Consider the following 22,676-nt stretch of genomic DNA (forward strand, 5'->3'; position numbering starts at 1 on the left):
ACCATTAAGGACCTTTAATTTGTCTAGATGTAGTGATTATAGTGAAGAATGACTGATGCTTTCAATCATTGCACAGGGGTTCAGGTGTTGTGCTCCTTACACTAAGGGTGTGTTCTAAAACCTAGGGAGCTGCCTTGCTGTCTTACTGTCTACATAGGCAGCTGCCCCAGTAGAGAGGATTCTAATAAGTCAGTGACTTATAAGTCAGGTTATTCGAACGCGCTACTTAGATAGCGCTTCCATCGGGTTTCGCGTTTAGCATTTAGCATCTTGCCCTTAAAACCAATGAACTGAGGTAGCACAGCACGCTAACGTCAATATAGCATCACCCGTCATGTACCGATAACGGTTACATTTCCTGACAAGCTCGAACTTGCAAATAAAAACACTCGGTACAAGTTTATACAAGTTAAAACTCAGTAATATTTTATTTACGTTTGAAAATAACTCCATTTGTTTCTCCGCCCCATCAGCCATGTTTATTTTTCTGTGAGAGAAGAGCACCCGACCCGCAATGAATTCTGGGATTGCCTTGATCACTAAGGCAGCGTCGGATTCTCACTCGTTCTTGAGCCAAAATAACATTGAAATATTAAGATGCCTCAGTAGTGAGGATATTAAGGCATCTAGGATTTCGAACAGCCTCTTTCTCGGGAGCGCGCACAGGATGACGTAAAATGCTGCCTATGTAGAGAGCTCCCTAGCTTTTCGAACACACCCTAAGTCATGCATCTTTACATATTGGTCTCTGTAATGGTTTCTACATTTCATAGTTGAACCAAGTTAATACAGCTGCTGAAATAGATCTGTATTTCCATGGCTGTTCTTTTGTGACAAGTAGTAACTATACTGTAATGTATTCATTTATCTTTAATACTCTTTAATTATCTATAATGAGCTTTAACATGCTGCCATGACTTCTAAAAATGTATTAATTCCTCAGTTTTAGAGACTGATACATCTGCAATTTGAGAACCCACTATTTAACCTAGTGTTGCTTCAAAATCACCTATCAAAGTGCTGTCAGAGCTGTGTTATAGATAATAAACCAACCCTTGTTGTATAGAAGGGTTACTCTATATCCTTACTGCACCTTTCTTAACTAATGGGAAAAGAATGACTGCACCAGGTCTATAAAATGTAAATATTTCCATATTTTTTCTCCAGAGTGTACTTTTTAAGTTTAAAGCTGTATCATTTAATGCTATACCTTTTTATACCATTTTAAGTCTGTGAAAACAAGGCCATAATCAGAAAGCGGTTTGATTTTTTTTTCCACATAGGTGTGCGGTGCTCAGAGTACCTTAGAGGAGCTGTACAATCGATCAGCGAGGCTCGGCAGATCGCGGGCCTGAGGCCTCACAGCAGGAGAGCTCCACCAGCATCAGCCTTCTAAAGGCTCCGGATAAAAGTTAGCCCCTAGCACCGAGGTCCAGACACGAACAGAGGAAAAAAAGAGGAAAAACAAACGCGTGTTTCTGGCCGGCCTGATGGACCCTGCTCTCAGGAGGCTCCGCGCTCGTCTGATGATGTCGATAATAGAGGCCGCTGGGGCCCAGGAGTGCACTTAAACACCAGGATTAGCTCGGCCAAAACTCCTGTGTTTTTAATACACACAGGCGGAAGGAAGTGTTCGTCTACAAAGCGATGGCGCGCTGCTCTTCTGTGGGTTTTGATGATGGGTCAGATACAGGGGAAGAAATGGAAAGAGACTCGAGCATTTCCTGCTGTTGAAAATCACCTTCCAAAATAATCAGCTTTTTTATGTCAGGTAAATAAAATATGAGAGGAACATGTGGTGGTGTGATGCAGCTACCAGCTCATTGTTAATTACTCTATTTCAAGATGAAATATTCAAGTAAAAAATACACTTTTTGTTTAGTCAGTATTATTGTACATTTCTAAAACGCATCAGTGAAATAGTCTACGGTGTAATCATAACACTGAAATTATTAGTTTAGTGTTCTTCCACTTTTTTGTCAGTTTTGTCAATTTGCATTATTTAAAAAAAATTTGTGTTACACAGACACACAAAGACACACAGACAGATAGGCATACACACACACAAATAAATATATATATATATATATATATATATATATATATATATATATATATATATATATATATATATATATATATATATACACTGATCAGCCATAACATTAAAACCACCTCCTTGTTCATTTTATCAGCTCCACTTACCATATAGAAGCACTTTGTAGTTCTACAATTACTGACTGTAGTCTATCTGTTTCTCTACATGCTTTGTTGCCCCCCTTTCATGCTGTTCTTCAATGGTCAGGACTCTCCCAGGACCACTACAGAGCAGGTATTATTTGGGTGGTGGATCATTCTCAGCACTGCAGTGACACTGACATGGTGATGGTGTGGTAGTGTGTGTTGTGCTGGTATGAGTGGATCAAACACAGCAGCGCTGCTGGAGTTTTTAGACACCTCACTGTCACTGCTGGACTGAGAATAGTCCACCAACCAAAAATATCTAGGCAACAACATCGCATGGGCAGCATTCTGTGACCACTGATGAAGGTCTAGAAGATGACCAACTCAAACAGCAGCAATAGATGAGCGATCGTCTCTGACTTTACATCTCCAAGGTGAACCAACCAGGTAGAAGTGTCTAATAGAGTGGACAGTAAGTGGATTAAAGCAATAAGCCACGAGAGACCGTGCGTTACTGCGATTTTATCACGGGGAAAGTTGTTTTGTCACGACGCAAAGCAGAGTGCCTAAAACGTCTTTCCCCGTGATAAAATCATAGCAGTAACGCACGGTCTCTCGTGGTTTATTGCTTTTATAAAACGGCGGTCAACATAAAATATAATAAAATACAACAATGTTCAATTTATAAATGTTCTTATTTACAAAAACACTTACAAAAAGCATTCTTCCGCGAAATCACGTAGTCCGTTAACAGTGTTGCTAGGCAACATGAGGGCGAACATAACATTCACTTTTTCCTTTCAGTGGCGTATTAATATGGAATGATGTGAGGTGGTCATAGGTGTGCGTTTATCAGGGATTTTACAACGGCTTCGAACGCGGCTCAGCCAATCAGATTTTAGGACCGGAACTATCCGTTTTATAAACGGTATTTAAAAACTTCAGCAGTGCTGATGTGTCTGATCCACTCATACCAGCACAACACACACTAACACACCACCACCATGTCAGTGTCACTGCAGTGCTGAGAATGATCCACCACCCAAATAATACCTACTCTGTAGTGGTCCTGGGAGAGTCCTGACCATTGAAGAACAGCATGAAAGTAGGGTAACAAAGCATGTAAAAAAACAGATGAACTACAGTCAGTAATTGTAGAACTACAAAGTGCTTGGTATATGGTAAGTGAAGCCGATAAAATGGACAGTGTGTGTAGAAGCAAGGAGGTGGTTTTAATGTTATGGTTGATCGATGTATGAAACAACATTTTTTGTTACACAGACAGGAAGACAGACACACGCACACACACACACATATATATAAATATATATATATATATATATATATATATACAGTATATATATATATATATATATATATATATATATATATATATATATACAGTATATATATATATATATATATATATATATATATATATATATATATATATATATATATATATATATATATATATATATATATAAAATGATTTACACCATAATTCTATCCTTTCCATGATAAGGAGTTAAAAAGTGTAATTCATATGCAAAAAGATGTAACACAGTGGTCAGTTACATAAAGGTTCAAGGGGTTTAACAATTCACATAATTAATTCATTGCATTTTTATTGTAAATAAATGTTTGTAAATGTTGATTTTGTCCCTGATAACATTTGGAAAGTTTCTAACCTTCAACATGATTGCAACTCATCATGTGAAACTGTAAAGCTTATTTTAAAATGAAACCATGTGCAAATGTGAATGATTTTTTAAAATATTTTTTCATATTTTTGTTTTATGCTTATAAATACTATTTTGTTCACATTCAATACAAAGTTAAATTTTATATTTGGAAACTTGCACTGGTTGAATACGTGTTTTCTGTAACTGTATTTAATTATCGAGGCAGGTCTAGATTGCCTATGCACAGTGCTGTGAGATGCATAATGCAGCAAAGACCTGAAAAGATGAAAAGAGAACCAGAGCTGATATGGAGCAGGAAGGTTTTATATCCCTATAACTGTAGACTTTATAAAGGAGTTGGCATGGCAACCAAAGATGAGTGACAGAGCTTATTTAAATTACTGGTGACACTGGAGTCAGCAGTTTAGCAGGAATGAACAACAACATAATGCTTCAATGATATCACTGACTGTGTATCACTTAACTGAATGTTAACCATGCGGGAATCGAATAACTGAACAACGGTGTCTAATAACCCATTTCTTCTCTTTCTTTTACATGTCGTACAAAAGAATTCTTAATCCTTTTACATCTTGGGGCAGAGCCGACATTTAATCTGGTCTTGGATTTATGAGACGTGCGTTTGAAGAAAAAGTACCTCAATCTTAGACATATCCCTGCAATCAGCACACATAAAGAAATGAAAGATCCTTCCACTGAAAAGATGTTATTTATCTTTGTAAAAGCAGGGTTCAGAGATCAGACTCATCAATGGATGGCCAGCCTTGATATACCTCCTGTCTCTCAGATTACACACATCAAACGCTGAGAGTCACGTCCAGTGACCAGGAGGAGGAGGAAACAGTGCAGGGCTGCATAGTCACATCACGATTAACATCAACTGTGAAAAATATTTTTTCTCCATTGACAATACTGCCAAAGAAAACGATACCTGTTTGATCTCTACACAGCCTAAATCATTTCTAAGGAAGAAAACCCGAGTAAATTTGCACCAAGTGTAAACCAAATGCATCAATAGGTGGCACTGTTGGACCACAATACACATCAGTTCCCCTACACACACAAATCCCAGATTCTACAGAGCAGAGGGGTGTTCCAGTGCAGCACCTAAAATATTCTTTCATCTACGCTCAAGTGTCATTCCCCAAAAAGATTTTAATAACATCTAATTATTTCAAACTGCTAGGATGGATCTTTCAAAATATCACACTTCCCAAACAGAGCACATTTTTGATGCTAAAACTGCTCTTTTCCCGGGACTGAAGATTCAACAACTAATTATCAGAGGCTTTTTTTATTCCTTCAACACCAATCAAACTCAGCAAATGCCAAGTTAAAAACATCAAGTCTAAAAAGCAGCAGCGCACATCGAAGAATACTTAGTGATAATGTTGAATGAGCACACAAAAGACATAATCAACCTGACAAACTGATCTGAGCATTTTTAGGCACCCTATTTATTTAATTTCTAAAGCTTTTTTTCTTTAATGAGGAAAACTGGTATGTTTTATTTTTTCACTTTTATTTCAAGCCTAATAAATCATATTCTGAATGGTCTGTGTGTTCTCCTTACATCTTATTTTAGATTTCAGAATTTTTACTTTAATTAAATGTCTGCAGTGTAAGTAATGTTAAACTACATAAGGCTTTAGGGATCACATGACACACTCATGATATACTCTCATTCACTCACTCACTAGGGGCGGCACGGTGCCTTAGTGGGTAGCACTGTCGTCTCACAGCAAGAAGGTCCTGGGTTCAATCCCCAGGTGGGGTGGTCCGGGTCCTTTCTTTGTGGAGTGTGCATGTTCTCCCTGTGTCCGCGTGGGTTTCCTCCGGGTGCTCCGGTTTCCTCCCACAGTCCAAAGACATGCAAATGAGGTGAATTGGAGATACAACCCAGGACCTTCTTGCTGTGAGGCGACAGTGCTACCCACTAAGCCACCGTGTCCAGGACCTTCTTGCTGTGAGGCGACAGTGCTACCCAGTGAGCCACCGTGCCGCCCACATGATATACTAGGAATTTAAATAATGGAAATAAAGATAGACAATTTGTAACAACTTCTTTTACCTGGTGGTGCAGACACTTATACAACTGTGTGGCACTGATTTGGATGTACAGTAAGCTTATGGTCAAATGTCCACTACTTTTGCAATATAGTGTAGTTTTTCTTACAGATCTCTATGTATGGTTGCAATACGGCATTCCACTATTTTAATTTAATAATATTTTAACTGTTCTGCACTGTTCATGTTTCAGGTAATAAAAATTCTGCCTCAAACATTTAGTTATTATCATGGCAACATACTTATTTCGCCCCGAATCTCTGATGTCTTGGTTCTGGACCTTTGGTATCCTGGTATTGGAATTATACCCAACTGGCAACCTCATTGGTAAACCAGGAAAAAAATAGGATGAGGAGCTCAGCTATAATAGAACATGTTTGCACACAGACATACAGAGAAAGAACTTTCCCTCATCCTGTTTGCACCATGCCAGACCATCTATGCCCCGTTCCAAAATAACAAGCCCTAAAAAATATGATGGCCGTCTGGCTGAAAATAAAATAAAAAACCAGGAATGATCCACACTGTCCAGTTCAGGTTGGGGGATGAGTTTTGCTGTCAGTGAGAGAGAACTTTCTCTTCAAGAAGAAACTGCTTAACACTCTGCTGACAATAGGAAGCACAAACCACCATCGAGTCCTGACTGACACATCTCAAACCAGCCTGGTCATCAATTATTGCACCCACACAATTCTATACACAAAAAAGTACAAAATATATAACAGAATCAATAACAAGTAATCTGCCACTTTTAATGACTACTGCAGTCTCTGTATGTTTAGCACTTAGTAGAGCAACTTTCTGCTGTTATAGCCAGCTGCAAACATGATGCATAGCTAGACACCAGCTTCTGGCAGTTTTCCTAAGAAATCTTAGCCCATCCTTCATGTGGAATGGCCTCCAGTTGGGTAATATTTTTGGGTTTGCATGCTGCAACCACCTTCTTCAAATTCCACCATTTCCATAGGGTTCAAGTCAGGTGACTGTACCAGCCACTCCAGAATCTTCCAGAATTTACATTTACAGCATTTAGCAGACTTACAGTACTATGACAGTATACTGCCTAAGCAACTAAGGGTTAAGGGCCTTGGCTTAAGAGCCCAACGGTAGCAACCTGGCAGTGTTAAGGCTTGAACCAGTGACCTTTCGATTACTAGTACAGCACCCTAACTGCCCGATACTACTTCTGAAACCAAGCCTTGGTGGAATTTAAGGTATGTTTGGGATCATTGTCATGCTGGAAGGTCCACTGACGACCAAGCTTCAGCTTCCTCACAAAAGGAATGACATTTTCTCCTAGGATTTTCTGATACTTAATTGAATCCATCTTGCCCTTCACACGCTGCAGGTTTTTACTGCCAAAGGAAGCAAAGCAGCCCCAGATCATCATCGAGCCACCAACATGTTTCACTGTAGGCAGGGTGTTCTTTGCTCCATCCTCCAGACATACTGCTGATCCATAAGTTTCAGTTCTGTTTCATCCAAAAACTTCTGTGACTTATTTATATGGTTTGAGCATATTGGAGCTGTTTTTTCTTGTGCTTTTGGATTACTAGAGGTGTACGTCCTGGAGTTCAGGCATGGAGACCTTTTGCATTTAGTATGCTCCTTACTGTTTAAACTGAAAGCTACCACCAAATCTTGCTTCAGGTCTTTTACAGTCACTCAAGAGTTTTTGACCACCTGCCACCTCAGAAATCTGGTGGCAGCTGATGATGCCATCTCTTCCTGCCACGGCCAGGTCGTAAAGTTGGTGTTCTTTTAACTGTGAACTTGTGAACTATGCTTCCATGTATATTCAGGAACATTCAGTACCTTTATTTTTGGCCAAGGCTCACTGATGCACGTAGATAGCGAAGACTGGCCCGTGTGGTCCGATCCAACAGACGAGCTACTGTAGCTCAAATTGCTGAAGAAGTTAATGCTGGTTCTGATAGAAAAGTGTCAGAATACAGTTTGTTGCGTATGGGGCAGCAAAAGGGGGACCAACACAATATTAGAAAGTTGGTCATAATGTTATGCATGATATAATATATTATACAGTATATTATACATAAATTGTTACAGTCAACAAACCCCTCGCCAGCCCTGATATTTGATGTGTTTTATCTCAAGCACACCTGATGTAACTAATGAAGTTCTTAATTAATTAAATCAGGTATGCTTAAAATACCAACTGATTTGTAAATGTGTGGTATTATAAGGAATTCTATTTAGGGGGTTGAATAATTCTGAGACTGAAGTAAATTAGTCATTAAAGTGGCATTATCATTGGTGTTGAACTATTTAAATTGTTTTTGTTTGATTGGTTTATTGCAAACAGCTGAGAGATTACAAATTTTGCTATCAAACCTAGTCCCACCATTGGATTGGCAACTTGCTGGCTACTAAAGGTTAATATACACTAACTTGCTTACCTTGACAAGTTTAAGTAGCTGGTAAAGGTCTTCTACTTCATCACCCTCTTTCGGACTGTACTCTCTTCCAATGTTAACACTGGAGCCCTCTATGGTCCTCCTGTACAGGGGCAGATCCATAGCCTCTGCATACAGCTCAACAGCCTGATGTCCAACTGTTTGGTACATGTAACTGTCTAATTCATCTGAGAAACACAAAAAAGAGATGAAACTATTATTTCTGTTGCATCCTTTGGACTGTTGAGTAAAAATGGATGATTTTAAGACAAGTGCACATACCTGTGTGAGCTGGTCGGAGGTTAGCCAGTGCAGTTATGGTATGTCCGGCAGCAACACACTGCATCATGTTGTAGCAGCTGTCTTTACCACCGCTGTACCACAACACAAATGACTAAAGTTAATCTAATGCTTTCTTGTTATACGTAGCACAGCAAAAAATATACACTATGTAACCAAATGTATGTAAAATCCAAACAACTGGTCCCCACTCCGCTGCTATAACAGGCTCTAATTCTTCCAAAAAGGTTTTCCACTAGATTTTAGAATGTGACTGCAAGGATGTGCACATATCCAGTTACAAAAGCATTTGTAAGGTCAGACTTTCATTGTACGAAATGTACACTGGAGGTTATGGGGAACCATAAAAGTCCTTACACCCTTATATGACGGCTATGTAAGTAGTGGTGCACCATTGAACTGTGCAGCATTGGTTGCACAAAAATGATCTTCATCTAAGAGTCATCAGAAGGCAACCTAACCTGTAACATTATTACATTAATTAACATGGTATGCAAACAACATCTAAGTAAGCCAACTGTTAAACATAAAGTGGAGTCATTGTGCTTGGGTTTGTGTGGCATCCAGTGTCAAAGGCAAACCAAAATTTTGGTTCACTACAGTTGGAGGTTTTCCCCATTTGTGAAAAATGGCTCTCACTGTGGTTCTCTGTAGCCCCAGATCCTTACCAATGGCTTTGTAGCCATTTCACATTGATAGATTTCAAATGTGGCATCATGTGCTTTTGAAACCGTCTAGCCTGCGCCACACTGCCTAAGTGATGTTTAGATTCTACAGATCTGGAAGTATTTATGCCTTGGTGTGGCAAGTGATAATAAACCAAACTATGAAGTGAACTTGGTTAACTTGTTGATTTAGTAGCTAAGAGGGCAATTTCTTTTTCACATTTAGAGCTTTGGGCTATCAATTGAAAGGTTGAGAATTCGAATCCCAGCTCTGTCATGCAGCCACTGTTGGGCCCTTGAGTAAGGTGCTTAACCCTCTTGGCTCCAGGGGCGCCGTACAATGAGTATGAGGTCCTCTGAGCAAGTCCCTTAACCCTCAATTGCTTGGACTACATTCAGTATTCGGTAACGACTGTAAGCCGCTTTGGATAAAAGCATCTGCACAATACTATACATGTCAAAAGTGTAGAAATAAACGTTGATGTAATATGAAGAATTATTTTCAAAAGTTTTATTTGTCATTGAAATGTACAAGGGATCTTCAAAAAGTTTCCACACTTTTATATTTTGGTTGGAAACTGTGAAGGCAGGAGGAATAGTAATTGGTCCTGTCTGAGAGACTGAGAGAGAGCTTATAGTCTGGATTTAGCGCCATCTGATTTCCACCTTTTTGGACACTTAAAGAAGCTTTAAAGGGAAGACGATTTTCATGTGATGATGATAAGGGCAATTACTTTTACACATTTAATGATAAATGAACAGCAAGGGCTTTGGGCTATCAATTGAAAGGTTGAGAGTTCGAATCCCAGCTCTGTCATGCAGCCACTGTTGGGCCCTTGAGCAAGGTGCTTAACCCTCTTGGCTCCAGTGGGGACCATACAATGAGTTCAGTGGCGATTTCTCTAAGACTGCAAGGGAAGCTCAGCTTCCCCTAAAACAGGGCCAGATCCGGCCCGCCGCGTCATTTGATCCGGCCCGCGAGAGCTTAAACGACTTTGTGATGGTTCGAGTCGTTACAGAGACGCGCTTATAATTTAATGCGCTCCTGCGCCTTTAAGAGACAACGCGACATCGTAGTCATGGCAACTAACTTTAACCTTCGCTAAGAGGCCATGTGACTTTTACGGCAAAAGAACGCGGGGTAGCGTAGTTAGTAATGTAAACAATAATAAATAAATACAAATAATTATATTGCAGTATAATACCAAAGCATCGTCTGTAAGTAGTGGCGTTTATATTCTCAGTTGTTAGTAAATGTTTGTGAGTATATCACAGCGTTTTAGTTACAAATTTACCGTAATTAAATACTGTTGTTACTGTTACTATAGCAATTAGTAACTTTACACACAATTTTAACTCGTTATTTTACGTTTGGTTAAATCTCATATTGTACCAGATGTAACACTTGACTACAGCTGTGTGCTTTTTACTGTATTAGGTTCTTTATTGTTTTTATTGTTTGTATTTTTACTTCATTTTGATGCACACAGCTGGGGAGCAAATAAACCGACTGTATTCTAAAGGGAGCTGTCTGTCTGTCTGTCTGTCTGTCTGTCTAGCTGAGAAAGGGGGATAAACTATTAGTGAGGGCAGAATGATTGTCTTAAAAATACACTGCAAAATCCTAAACAAACTGCATCTTTCAAAATGCATGCTGATTTTGTGACCTGCAAATTGACACAGCCCGCCAGTAGATGATGTTACACATATTTACACATGATCCTAAAATGTACAAGAAGATAAATAAGAAAATTAAGCATAAGGAGGAAATTTAATGAAAGTGAAAACAAGTTTGTGCTTCAGGAAGAGAAACCGGTGCGTCTCTTGTGTTATGAGGCCGTGTCTGTGGTAAAGTAGAACAATATAAATGCAGAATTCAGCCTCCAAGAAAAACAGCAATGTGACTGCAATCACAGCAGGATACGTTACAATCGGCCCTTTGAGGGCCACCATAATGCTGATGTGGCCCTCGGTGAAAATGAGTTTGACACCCCTGCCCTAAAATGTCAAAAATTAAATGGTCAAATATGTACAGTTGTGTTAACATTTCATTGACTACAAATGCGTTAGAACACGTTCATCTCGAAGACGAGTTCGTTCAGAATCAGCTACTTATCACAAATCGACTGACTCGATTTTGTGAACTCCCGTAGCGTCAATGCATTTGCCCGTAGAAGCTGAGCATCTATTCACTTCAACGAGACTGCATGGAACGGTTTTTTTCACTGCTTCGAAACTCGCCGGTCATTGGATAAATGCCACGATTTTGTCCCGCCCCGGACGCTGAGCGTCTCTGGGGGTGAATGGAGCTGTGGGCGGGTCTGGACGCGGAGCTTCTGCAAGATGATTGGAGGATCAGTCGAAAGGCATTTGCACAATACCATACATGTCAAAAAGGTAGAAATAAACATTGATGTAATATGAAGATTACTTTTTCACATTTAATGATAAATGAACAGCAAGGGCTTTGGGCTATCAACTGAAAGGTTGAGAGTTCGAATCCCAGCTCTGTCATGCAGCCACTGTTGGGCCGTTGAGCAAGGCCCTTAACCCATACAATGGCTGACCCTGCGCTCCATTAATAAAAATAAGGGTTAGCTTCAGTGCCAGCTAACTGAGGGCACTTCATTAAAGCACAGCGTTTCACTGGTAACTGTCTTTAACTATATCCAAAATCAGGGGCGGCTCGTTCCTTAGGGCGATCGGGCAACGCACCACCAAAGGGCGAAAGGGAAGAAATTTTTCTATCACAGCTGTGACTGTTCTGGAGTGTGTCTTGCCTCGGAATATCGTACTCCAATCAGTGTCGAGTTGTCTTCCATACAGTACCGCCCTTTTTGGGGCGATTTCAGTCTGACTGAATATCGCCCCAGATTGCTCTCATAGACTCTCATGTTAAGGCTCTTTTTTTCGAACTGCAGGCGCTGCAATACATTCTAAATGGTTTCCGGGAGGGCTCACACGTACGTGCTTGCGTCACACGTAACCTGGTGTCGCGATCTCGTCACCATGACTACCATTACCTCAGTTCGGAGCAACTCCATCGTGTAATCAGGATAAATTAGCAACTTAAGAATTAGGGCCATCCAGACCAAATTTAAACATCAAGTATCTACAAAGGGGGGAAAATCATATAAGTTACAAGTAAATTACAAGTTAGTAATGTAATGTTTAAATTGTGAATTGTGATTGCACTTATTGTATCTTCCCAATTGTTTAATTGTACTTCTTTATTCATTGCACATCAGCCCCGATGCCAATCTGAATTAAATTGTTAGTGTGAAGGCTTTACTTAATTTTATGATTAATGGTAAGGCTGGTCTCTCTTCATGTTCAGAGTTATTTGTGAGGGCAAACTGACAGATGACTTAGGATTAGAGATGGACCGATCGGGGTTTTTGGCACCGATTCCGATCTCCGATCTCCTTTCAGGGACATCGGCCGATAGCCGATTCCGATCGGGGGGGGGGATTAGCAGTAAATAAACTTAAAAAGAGCCTCACAGTAAAGATAAACCGGAGCAGCGCGCGCGCGCGCGCGTGTGTGTGTGTGTTTGTGCCTTTAGAAGAGACGCTTTGTTCACAGTATCGCTATAAGTGATTCATTGATTCATGAGTTGATTCGATTTTATGCGAAGCGTAAGTTTCTCTTCTCAGTTATCTCTCCGTGTTTACTGTTATTAATTAAATGTCATGGTTTTAAATAAACACCAGCTACTACAGAACATTTTGTGTGACTCTCTTACATTAAAAAGCTTCATTAAAAAGCTTAATTAAACTGCTATTACCACAGATCTGTAACCGACCGTCAGACTCGTTCCGTCTAAGGAGCTAAAAGTTTTCTAAAAGTTCAGCAGATGATCCTGAACTAACGAATTTGGTAATTAATAAACTTTTGCCTCGGATTGGCTCTGTAACGTTTTCTGTTCTCATCTACATCACAAGTAAGAACCGCTTACGATTTACCAAAGTGAACCAGGAGTTTATATAACGTGCTGATAGAATCGACTCAGATTGAATTATCTTTTTAAAGTAAATATTACAATCAGCAAAATTACATCGTAAGAGCTTTCACGATGGTTTCTGTACGATTGTTGATGAATGGTGATGTGATGGTTGGTGCTTCGTAGCTCAAAGTCTGGATCAATCCACTGAGCTGTTAACTTAACATGGTCTTTATATATCACACGATCGGATCGGCTACTTTTAGGAAATATCGCCGATCGCCGATAGCATATTTTGATTACAAATTGGCCGATACCGATTCGTAGCCGATCGATCGTCCCATCTCTACTTAGGATGTTAATTTTTTAAGCTTTAATTTAACCATTGAACGGGTCACCTTGGCCATCATCGCAACAATTGCCCCCCCTGAGAGATTTGCCAGGAGCCGCCACTGTCCAAAATTCTAGACAACTCTTGGGAACTGAATGTGTTCCTAAATGTGTTACCACTGATTTAAAATCGTACCGTACCATACAGTACCGTTTAGTGCAAAAGGGGGTGTTATAATGCCCATCACAGTCCCCTGGCTGTTATTATGTGGACATTTAAACAATTCAATGATATCTTAGAAGGTTTGTTAAGACAGAAAACAGTAAGTCCTAAAACAATAATACAACGACGTTAGTCAAATCTTTAAGTAAGTGTGCAGGTTGACTCCTTTTCATTATAAAATGTAGTATGACCAAGGGGTGCCGACACTTTCAATACAACTGTACAGTACACTATTAGTGAGATCTGGCTAATTATAACTGAAAGCCTAATGAAGCACCAGTGCATCTCTTACAATTCACTGCACACCCGCATTCAAGCGATGCAGCATAGATACAGAGCACATAATGTAGAAGACATGAAGTGAACACAGCCACAGTATAAACACTTCAGTAATAACAGTCACATTAAACAACATTTCTGCTGAGCCGCACAGGCTATAAGCATTAAGCAATTCTTGTTTTTTAAAAGCAACGTTTTATTACCTTATTAGCGCAACAACCTTCATTTTCGTTTTTTTAAAGTTTCATAAGACAACTAAAATACAATTATAACTGAATAAAACTGCAGCGCTACAGAAGCTTGTATGCCGGTGTCCTCAAACCCTCTCTGATCCCTACATAACTGCACTCTACGTAGTACAGCATAGAGGCTCCTTCATTCTACTAAGTGTACTTTGTGACACATAGAGTGTTATTTGAAATACAGCCCACTTTGTAAACATGAGCTGAAAACGTGCGCGCTGCTTCAGGAGTCGGGTGGACCCCTGCAGAAATAGCTGCCTTCTAAACTGCCTGCGTAGAAACAGTAAGTCGCACATTACTGTACTGAATATGTCAAAACACTAACGATATAATGCACTAATAATTTGACACACTTTTTAGTACGGTATTATCCGCTTAAAAAATCTGTTATGTTACTCTCAGCAGGAATGAGTACAATGTATTTGTTATGTTTGTACTTTAAAAATTGTCAAGCTGTTGATGAACTGTACTATATTCATCAGGAAAATATCCAGTTACAGTTGATGACTAATAGAATAACAGAATAAGTTAATACAACACTGAACAGCACATCAATTAACAATATTTGTAATACACTGTAAATTCATTTTGCATGTCACAGTTCTGCAGGTCCAAAGGGCAGCGGTAGCTTGGTGTTTAAGGTACTGGCCTAGTAATCAGAAGGTTAATGATTCAAGTCCCATCACTGCCGAGTTGCACTACTGGTCCCGTGAGCAAGTCCCTTAACCTTCAATTGCTTGAACAGTATTCAGTATTCGGTAACAACTGTTGGATAAAAGCTATACAATACTATACATGTCAAAATCTTTCACTGGTTTACAAGGCCATGAGTTAAGTGTAACTTAATGACCTCCACAGCCACCAGATCTAACTCCAACAAAGTACATTTGAGTTGTATAACATAAAGCAATAAGCCACTCGAGACAGTGCGTTACCGCTATGATTTTATCACGGGGAAATACGTTTTAGGCACTCCGCTTCAAACGTCTTTCCCCGTGATAAAATCATAGCAGTAACGCACGGTCTCGAGTGGCTTATTGCTTTTATAAAATGGCGGTCAACATAAAATATAATAAAATACAACAATGTTCAATTTATAAATTTTTTTATTTACAAAAACACTTACAAAAAGCATTCTTCCGCGAAATCAGGTAGTCCGTTAACAGTGTTGCTAGGCAACATGAGGGCGAACATAACATTCGCAATAAACATTCCTCCACAAACACTATTACACTATTTCTTGGACGAAACACTCGCTTAATGATTAATATTGTTAATATTACTGTTTATATTAATCTGGACATTTCTTAATACATGACTTAAAATAGTGTTCAACCAAGTTTGTACTTTTTCTTTTCAGTGGCGTATTAATATGGAATGATGTGAGGTGGTCATAGGTGTGTGTATATCGGGGATTTTACAACGGCTTCGAACGCGGCTCAGCCAATCAGATTTTAGGACCAGAACTATCTGTTTTATAACAGGAGATTTACAGCATCAGATCTGCCGCAATAATGAGTCATGTCAACATTTAACAAGAACTTAAATTAATGTTTTTAACCACTTGTGTAACCGAGGCCTTTTTGAAGTCAAAGGGGTGGTGAATAGGGGCTACCAAGTATAACTCAGGTATTCCTAATGAAGTGACCAGTAGGTGTATAGTGGTTTGTACATTTAACAACTTTTGTTATTTAACAGACATATTTACACCCACTTCAAGTGAAAATTTGTATTTATATACATAAAGAAGTTATGTTCAAAAAAACGTTTTAATTGGGGGACATCTGTCTATTAAAATGTATACATGTAACGACTACATAAAATAAATACAGTTCTAGATATACTTTTGCTGTTTCTTGTGCAATTTGCACAAAAATTTGGGGTTTTGTTTGGGAAGATATGCAATAAATAGCAAGTATGGGGAAGGTGATTCCTTAGGATCTAAAGGACAACATTTTAAACATCATATTAATGAAAGATGGATCCATAGCAAACACCTTAAACATCGCAGTTAATTCAACTGGTTCGATAACCCAAAAGTGGAAAGTTCAAGAAACAACAAATAGTTCCCAGACAGTATTTCCAGACATGCAACACAATTATTTCTATCTCTACACCACATGCAAAACAAACAAAAAACACAGAGATGAATGCCTACAATTGCACAGAAGTATTAGGACAGAACAATGATTGGATAAAGCAAAACTCAGCTCATCATTTTTTAAAAAGCTGTGTTGTACGTATGATCCCAAAAATACTATACACACAGTGAAGTATGTACAGTAGCTGGATGCAATATGATATGGTGCTGCTTCTCTGCTCTGGTACTGGTGTATTACATGCCATCAAAGATAATATAAATGGACGTACAGAAACAAGAGTCCACAAGAGAGACCTTCATATCCTTGGGTAACTGAAGACAATTTGCCAAGGGGGAAGTGTTACAATTAAACCAAAATGCAGCAAAAATCCTTTTTGTTAATGTAGATGCTGTATTTGTTGGACTGAATGTAATCTGAATAATCTGTGGTGTCTGAACAAGGTCCACATCTAAAAGAAACCATATTAAGGTTTTGGAGTAGTCTAGTCAAAATCCTGACTTGAACCCCATTAAGATGCTGTGGCAGAACCTTAAATGGGCACTTTATGCTCCAAAGCCTTCCAATTTGGCAAAATGAAGGCAATTTTGCAAAGATGTGCGGGGCCAAATTCCTTTACAGCAATCTAAAAGACTCTGGCATTGTTACGTTCCTGCAATAATCCATCTGATTAGACTGAATAATTATACCAGCATATTTACCAGCCTATTTTGGAGAAGGCTGCACAGAGGCTGGCAGTGTGCAGAACCCAGTGGAGTTCTGGCATGCAGTGTTAGCATCATCATCAGCAGTAGCAGCATCAGCGGTATGTGCAGGCTCTCCAGCGCTGTTCACACAGGCAGTGTTTTCCTCAGAGGCAGTGCTGTGGCTGAGAGGAAAACCTTTGATGCTGCTTTTGCTCTTAGTTGTTGTGCCAGAGCAGAATAATTGCAGTGCCTCCCTGTGCTTTCTTCACCTAGTGCCCCTAAGCAGGCCAACGGCAACTGGTTTTGTCTGAATGTACAAAATTGAAAAAGACATTTTCTCAGCCCTCTGTGTTTTTAAATGTAGCCTGTGCTCTGTAGTTTAGTTTATATTCTTATTTATTTATCGAGTGACTTTTGGAAGATCTACCAGCACCCTGCTATAAGACAATAAGCAGAGATTATCAATAGTCAACATGACTGCAAATTTTTTACTTTGTTTTACATTTATATTTACATTTTTAGCATTTAGCAGACACTTTTATCTAAAGCGACTTACAGTATACGGTCGAAGCCAGTGGTTCCCAACCGGTGGGGGTCGTGTAGGTTTTTTGGGGGGTCGCCACAGGTTTTTAAAATATTAATTCATAATAAGTACTTCGTAATATGACATGTATGCTTACTTGTGACATGTACTGTATGTGAACCTCTGGAAGTTGTGTAGGCGCTGTGTAAACAGAACAACCGGAAGATTTGTGGTTCACATCCAGGCTCTGCTATGCAGCCACTGTTGGGTCCATGAGCAAGGCCCTTAACCCTGTCTGCTCCAGGCACCGTGCGATGGCTGACCCCAAACAAGCTGGGATATGCAAAGAAAGAATTTCATTGTACTGTACACCTGTACATGTATATATGACAAATAAAGGATATCTATCTATCTATCTATCTATCTATCTATCTATCTATCTATCTATCTATCTATCTATCTATCTATCTATCTATCTATCTATCTAATATAGCTGTGTTTTCTGCCTGACTCGCTGCATTACTTCTAAAGTCAGAACAAACGATTGCTTGTAAATTTAAATAGCATATGCTGTCATGGAAATGAACACCAATGGAGAAAAAACATAAATATTCGGATACACGAATAGCAATGCTGGCTGCCAAAATGCAGAGCCAAACATCGCATTATAAATGATTAACAATGAATGATTAGTGATGATTAGTCATCAATAATTCAGATAAATATTTTATTGGGCGGCACGGTGGCTAAGTGGGTAGCCCTGTCGCCTCACAGCAAGAAGGTCCTGGGTTCAATCCCCAGGTGTGGCGGTCCGGGTCCTTTCTCTGTGGAGTTTGCATGTTCTCCCCGTGTCCGCGTGGGTTTCCTCCAGGTGCTCCGGTTTCCACCCACACCAGGGTGCTCCGGTTCAAGCCCCACCACCACCAACCTCAATTGCTCATTGTGTTCAGCTCATTGTGTAAGTCGCTTTGGATAAAAGCGTCTGCTAAATGCTGAAAATGTAAATGTAAGTCTAAGACCTTTTCAGGATTTATCAATAATGCCTCCTAATGTAGCTGTGGCAGGGGTTGCAGCCTACTTGGCCACTGAAAAAGGGGGTCAAGACCCGGAAAAGGTTGGGAAACAGTAGTCTAAGCAATTGAGGGTTAGGGCCTTGCTTAAGGGCTCAACAGTGGCAACCTGGCAGTGATGGGGTTTGAACCAGCGATCTTCTGATTACTAGTCCAGTACCTTAACCGCTAAGCTACAACTGCCCTATGTTTTAGTGGTTAGATTATACAGTATGATTTTTATAAAACTTATAGAGCCTTAGTTAATGGATATTTCATTATCTTGCTGACTAATCAATACATCTGTGTGGTTTAAAATAGTTTTTTATGAATTTAGCTGGACAATATATAGCAATATACAACGTCATTTACCAAGTAAGTTTGGTATTGGATCTCCTGACCTCAACCTAATGAATTAGAATGACAATCAACGATTAAATGATGACCATGTGAGGCCGCTCAGGTTGCGCAGCAGTAAAAACACACGCTGGAACCAGAGCTAGGATCTTGAATACACCGTATGGAATCTCAGCTCTGCCTGCCGGCTAAGGCTGAGCGGCCACATGAACAATGATTGGCCTGTTGTTCAGATATGAGCGGGACTAAGCCGGATGGGGTTTCTCTCCCATGACTGGTGCAATTACGACCTCTGCTGGCAGATTGATGACGCCTGCACAGAGATGAGAAAAGAGTGCTCTCAGGGTGTGTCTCTCCGTACACAACACTGAGCTGCACTGCACTCATCAAAGTGTAGGTGATAAGATGCATATGGCATGCTACCCATGTGTTGGAGGGGCGTGGGTTAGCTTCGTTCTCCTCAATCAGAGCAGGGATGAGCATTGGTGGAGAGGAAGCATGACGCAATCGGGCAATTGGACGCGCTATAGAAGGGAGAAAAAGGGCAGAAAATGCATAAACAAATATATATATAAAAAAATGATGACCATGTGTTTAAAATAAGATGTTTAGGTGTCAGGGGTCCTCAAACCTTTAGCTTTATAATGTGTTTTATCACCATTACAAACACTTCAGCTTGATTGTTTTTTTTTTCTGTTTTGGCCATTCACATAAAATTTTATCAGGGAAATAGTGCAAATCGCTGCGTTTAGCATTACTATTTTATAAATCTGTTCTTGTTGCAGGCATACTTCTGTTTTTATTTGCGGCAGCATTCTGGAGATTTAAAACTGAGCGTTAGGTCCTGTTGCACAGGGAATAAAAACTGTTGATGGATAGTACATCTGCAGCACAGGCAATGAAGTGAATATGAGACGCATAAATATGGAGGCTAGGCAGAGGAAATCGAATAGCACCCTTGGCCTTTCTTCAGTGGAGCATGCGCATTCGCCAGTTGATTTACACAGATACACAAACTAATTTTTGTCAGACAAGGACACAAAAACTTGTGTAATGACAAAGTAAGGTCTGAAATCATGGTGTAGACATTTTGAGCAGCGGGGCAGTCAAGTCAAGGTTGAATACAGAGGCAGGAAAGAGTCTTCACACACACACAAGCTTTCTATTTATCTTCTCTTTAGAGGACAGCCAATACATATTGTATTAAAAAGCGACACTGGGTGACATAGTATAGTATATCTTTTACAGAAGTGTTACAGGTTTTTGTTTTTTCATGAAAATGGGTACTAAAATATTTCATGCTTCTTTACTGTCTTTCTGGAAACATCCTTAAGTATCTACATGCATTTAAGTGACCAAGGTTCTAATGCCAAACCAGTAGGTAACACATTTCCTTGGGATCAATAAAGTATCTGTCTATATGTCTGTCTGTCTGTCCGTCCGTCCATCCATCTATCCATTTATTTCTTAATGTGCATTTATAAAACAGCTGTCATGGTACATGCTGTCTTCCCTGTGGAACGTGGCCACTTACATTTGCTAGTGCATCTTTATGACAAGCCTTTATGAAAGCCTTACTTTTTGTTTATTCCCTGGGTTTTTTATTACTAAGAGGCTGCTTGTCCAAAAAAACTTGATAAAATCATTAAAATGTGAATTTGATTTATTACCAGGTTCAAACTGAGAATTTGTCTCAGTCTTTGTCACATGGCCAAAATGTCCTTTCTTGTTTCTCCTTATGGGTGCAAAGTACACAGTGGTGTCAATACAAATCACTTCAGTTAGCACTGTGATTAATCAAGCATGAAAGTCATTTACAGAATGCCCATTGCAAAGCTAAATTAATTCCAGAGTAGGACAGGTATACACGGTGAGTTTCTTTAGGTAACAAAGTGTTGTGGAGAACGAGGTAATGAAAAAAGAAAAAAAGGGTCAAGATCAAATTGGTAAGTTTAATTATACTTTAGTAATTTACCCTAACATTCACACTAATGATTTGCCCAATCTATCAGACTGCTTAAGCAAATAAATAATGTTAATGGGGGATTTACGTTAATCAGAGCCAATGTGGGGGATAAATTCATTTGCAAACTCAAGTGTCAACCACAGATCTTAACTTACTGCAACCAAAAATGTGAACAAGTGCTATTGATTTAAATTACAATTAAAATTGGCTCTTGATCAGCATCAACTGGATACCTGTGTTGGCCAGTTGAGCAAAGCTCCTAACTTACAATCAGTAAGGTGTTACCCTGTCTGAATTATAAGTCACCTTGAATTAGTCTCTGCCAAATGCATACATATACATTTAAATAAAAGTATCCTAATGAAAAAGGCAACACACTATTGTAGATGTATTAATAATAAAGGTGTGAGCCAACAGCAAATATAGCTCATGTTTTAATTACTATTCTACCAAACTAAAATGAAACTATGGCGTCCATAATCACCATATTATTGTTCCACCAAGAAAAAACTGAGACATAAATCCAGAATAACTGAGCATGCCATGGCAGATGTTATACTGTCTTTACTGTAAAAAAATGTAAATTAATACAGCTGTGGTCAACATCATTGGCACCCTAGATTGTTTGGTATAATAAAGCCAATATGTTCAGAAATAAGTAGATATGTACGACTTGTTAGAGCAGCACAGTGGCTTGGTGGGTAGCACTTTCACCTTACAGCAATTGATTCTCGGGTGGCATAATTTGAGTCCTTTCTGTGTGGAGTTTGCATGTTCTCCCTGTGTCTGCTGGGTTTCCTCCGGGTGCTCTACCTCCCACAGTACAAAAACATACAGTCAGGTTAATTAGAGGTACTAAAATTGCCCAGTGTGTGTGTGTGTGTGTATGTGTGTTTGCCCTGTGATAGACTGGCAACCTGTCCTGGGTGTTTCCTGACTTTCCCAGTGAATTGGACCCAACGTGACCCTGAATAGGATAAAGCAGTGGTAAAACAGACAATAAATTAATGAATTAATTACCAATGAACCAATGATGTTACAATAAAATATTTGGATTTGTAAACCAACATGGAATACAGTCAGTTTGGAGTTAGTGTGGGATCCAGTCATTCCATTATCTGGAGACAATATCAACTATTGTTTTGCTTTTCAGAGAACATGGGTGTTATAATAGCTTGGACAGGTTGGCAAGCAAGATGAACCACCAGTACAAAACTTTCTGAACATGTAACAGTATACTTGGTGCCTTAAATTTATTTCAAAAAGCTGATTTGCACTTTTAAGGCTGGCGAAATTCTTTTAGAATGGGATCCCTTAACCACAGCCAGTCTCAATAACTGAAGCTCCTGCCATCTGTACCTTAAAAAAGTCTCTTTCAGTGTACTTTTCATATTTGTCTTTTGCGTTTTTTCTTTTTATTAATAGTCATCTAGGTCTGCAGAGAACTTTTTTACATGTTCACACAGAGCAAGCCATCATTCTGTTGTAGCAGTAGTAGATGTTAATTGCCTAACTGCATCATGCAGTAAGTGTGTCTGAAAGTATCTACATTCTTTATGGTTTTTCAGTAATTGTATTTATTTTTTGTCACCTGTATGTAGTTATGTCTAATAGCACAGGGTTTAAAAGTAGATCCTGCATAG

General features: G+C 39.3%; 1 protein-coding gene across 1 annotated transcript in view; it reads right to left on the reverse strand.

Annotated features, from left to right (window-relative positions):
- The window catches only part of dph6 (diphthamine biosynthesis 6), a 131,971-nt gene extending 117,595 nt beyond the window's left edge, over positions 1–14,376 (reverse strand). Inside the window, exons 1-3 of the mRNA XM_063007392.1 lie at positions 14,315–14,376; positions 8,654–8,745; positions 8,375–8,559 (exon numbers count right to left, since the gene is read on the reverse strand). Of these exons, the coding sequence (XP_062863462.1) occupies positions 8,375–8,559; positions 8,654–8,745; positions 14,315–14,337 (300 nt within the window). The 5' untranslated portion in view covers positions 14,338–14,376. The remainder of the gene's footprint in view (positions 1–8,374; positions 8,560–8,653; positions 8,746–14,314) is intronic.
- Between the last annotated feature and the right edge of the window lie 8,300 nt (positions 14,377–22,676).

The sequence above is a fragment of the Trichomycterus rosablanca genome, chromosome 13, assembly GCF_030014385.1.
Source record: "Trichomycterus rosablanca isolate fTriRos1 chromosome 13, fTriRos1.hap1, whole genome shotgun sequence".
Classification (NCBI taxonomy): domain Eukaryota; kingdom Metazoa; phylum Chordata; class Actinopteri; order Siluriformes; family Trichomycteridae; genus Trichomycterus; species Trichomycterus rosablanca.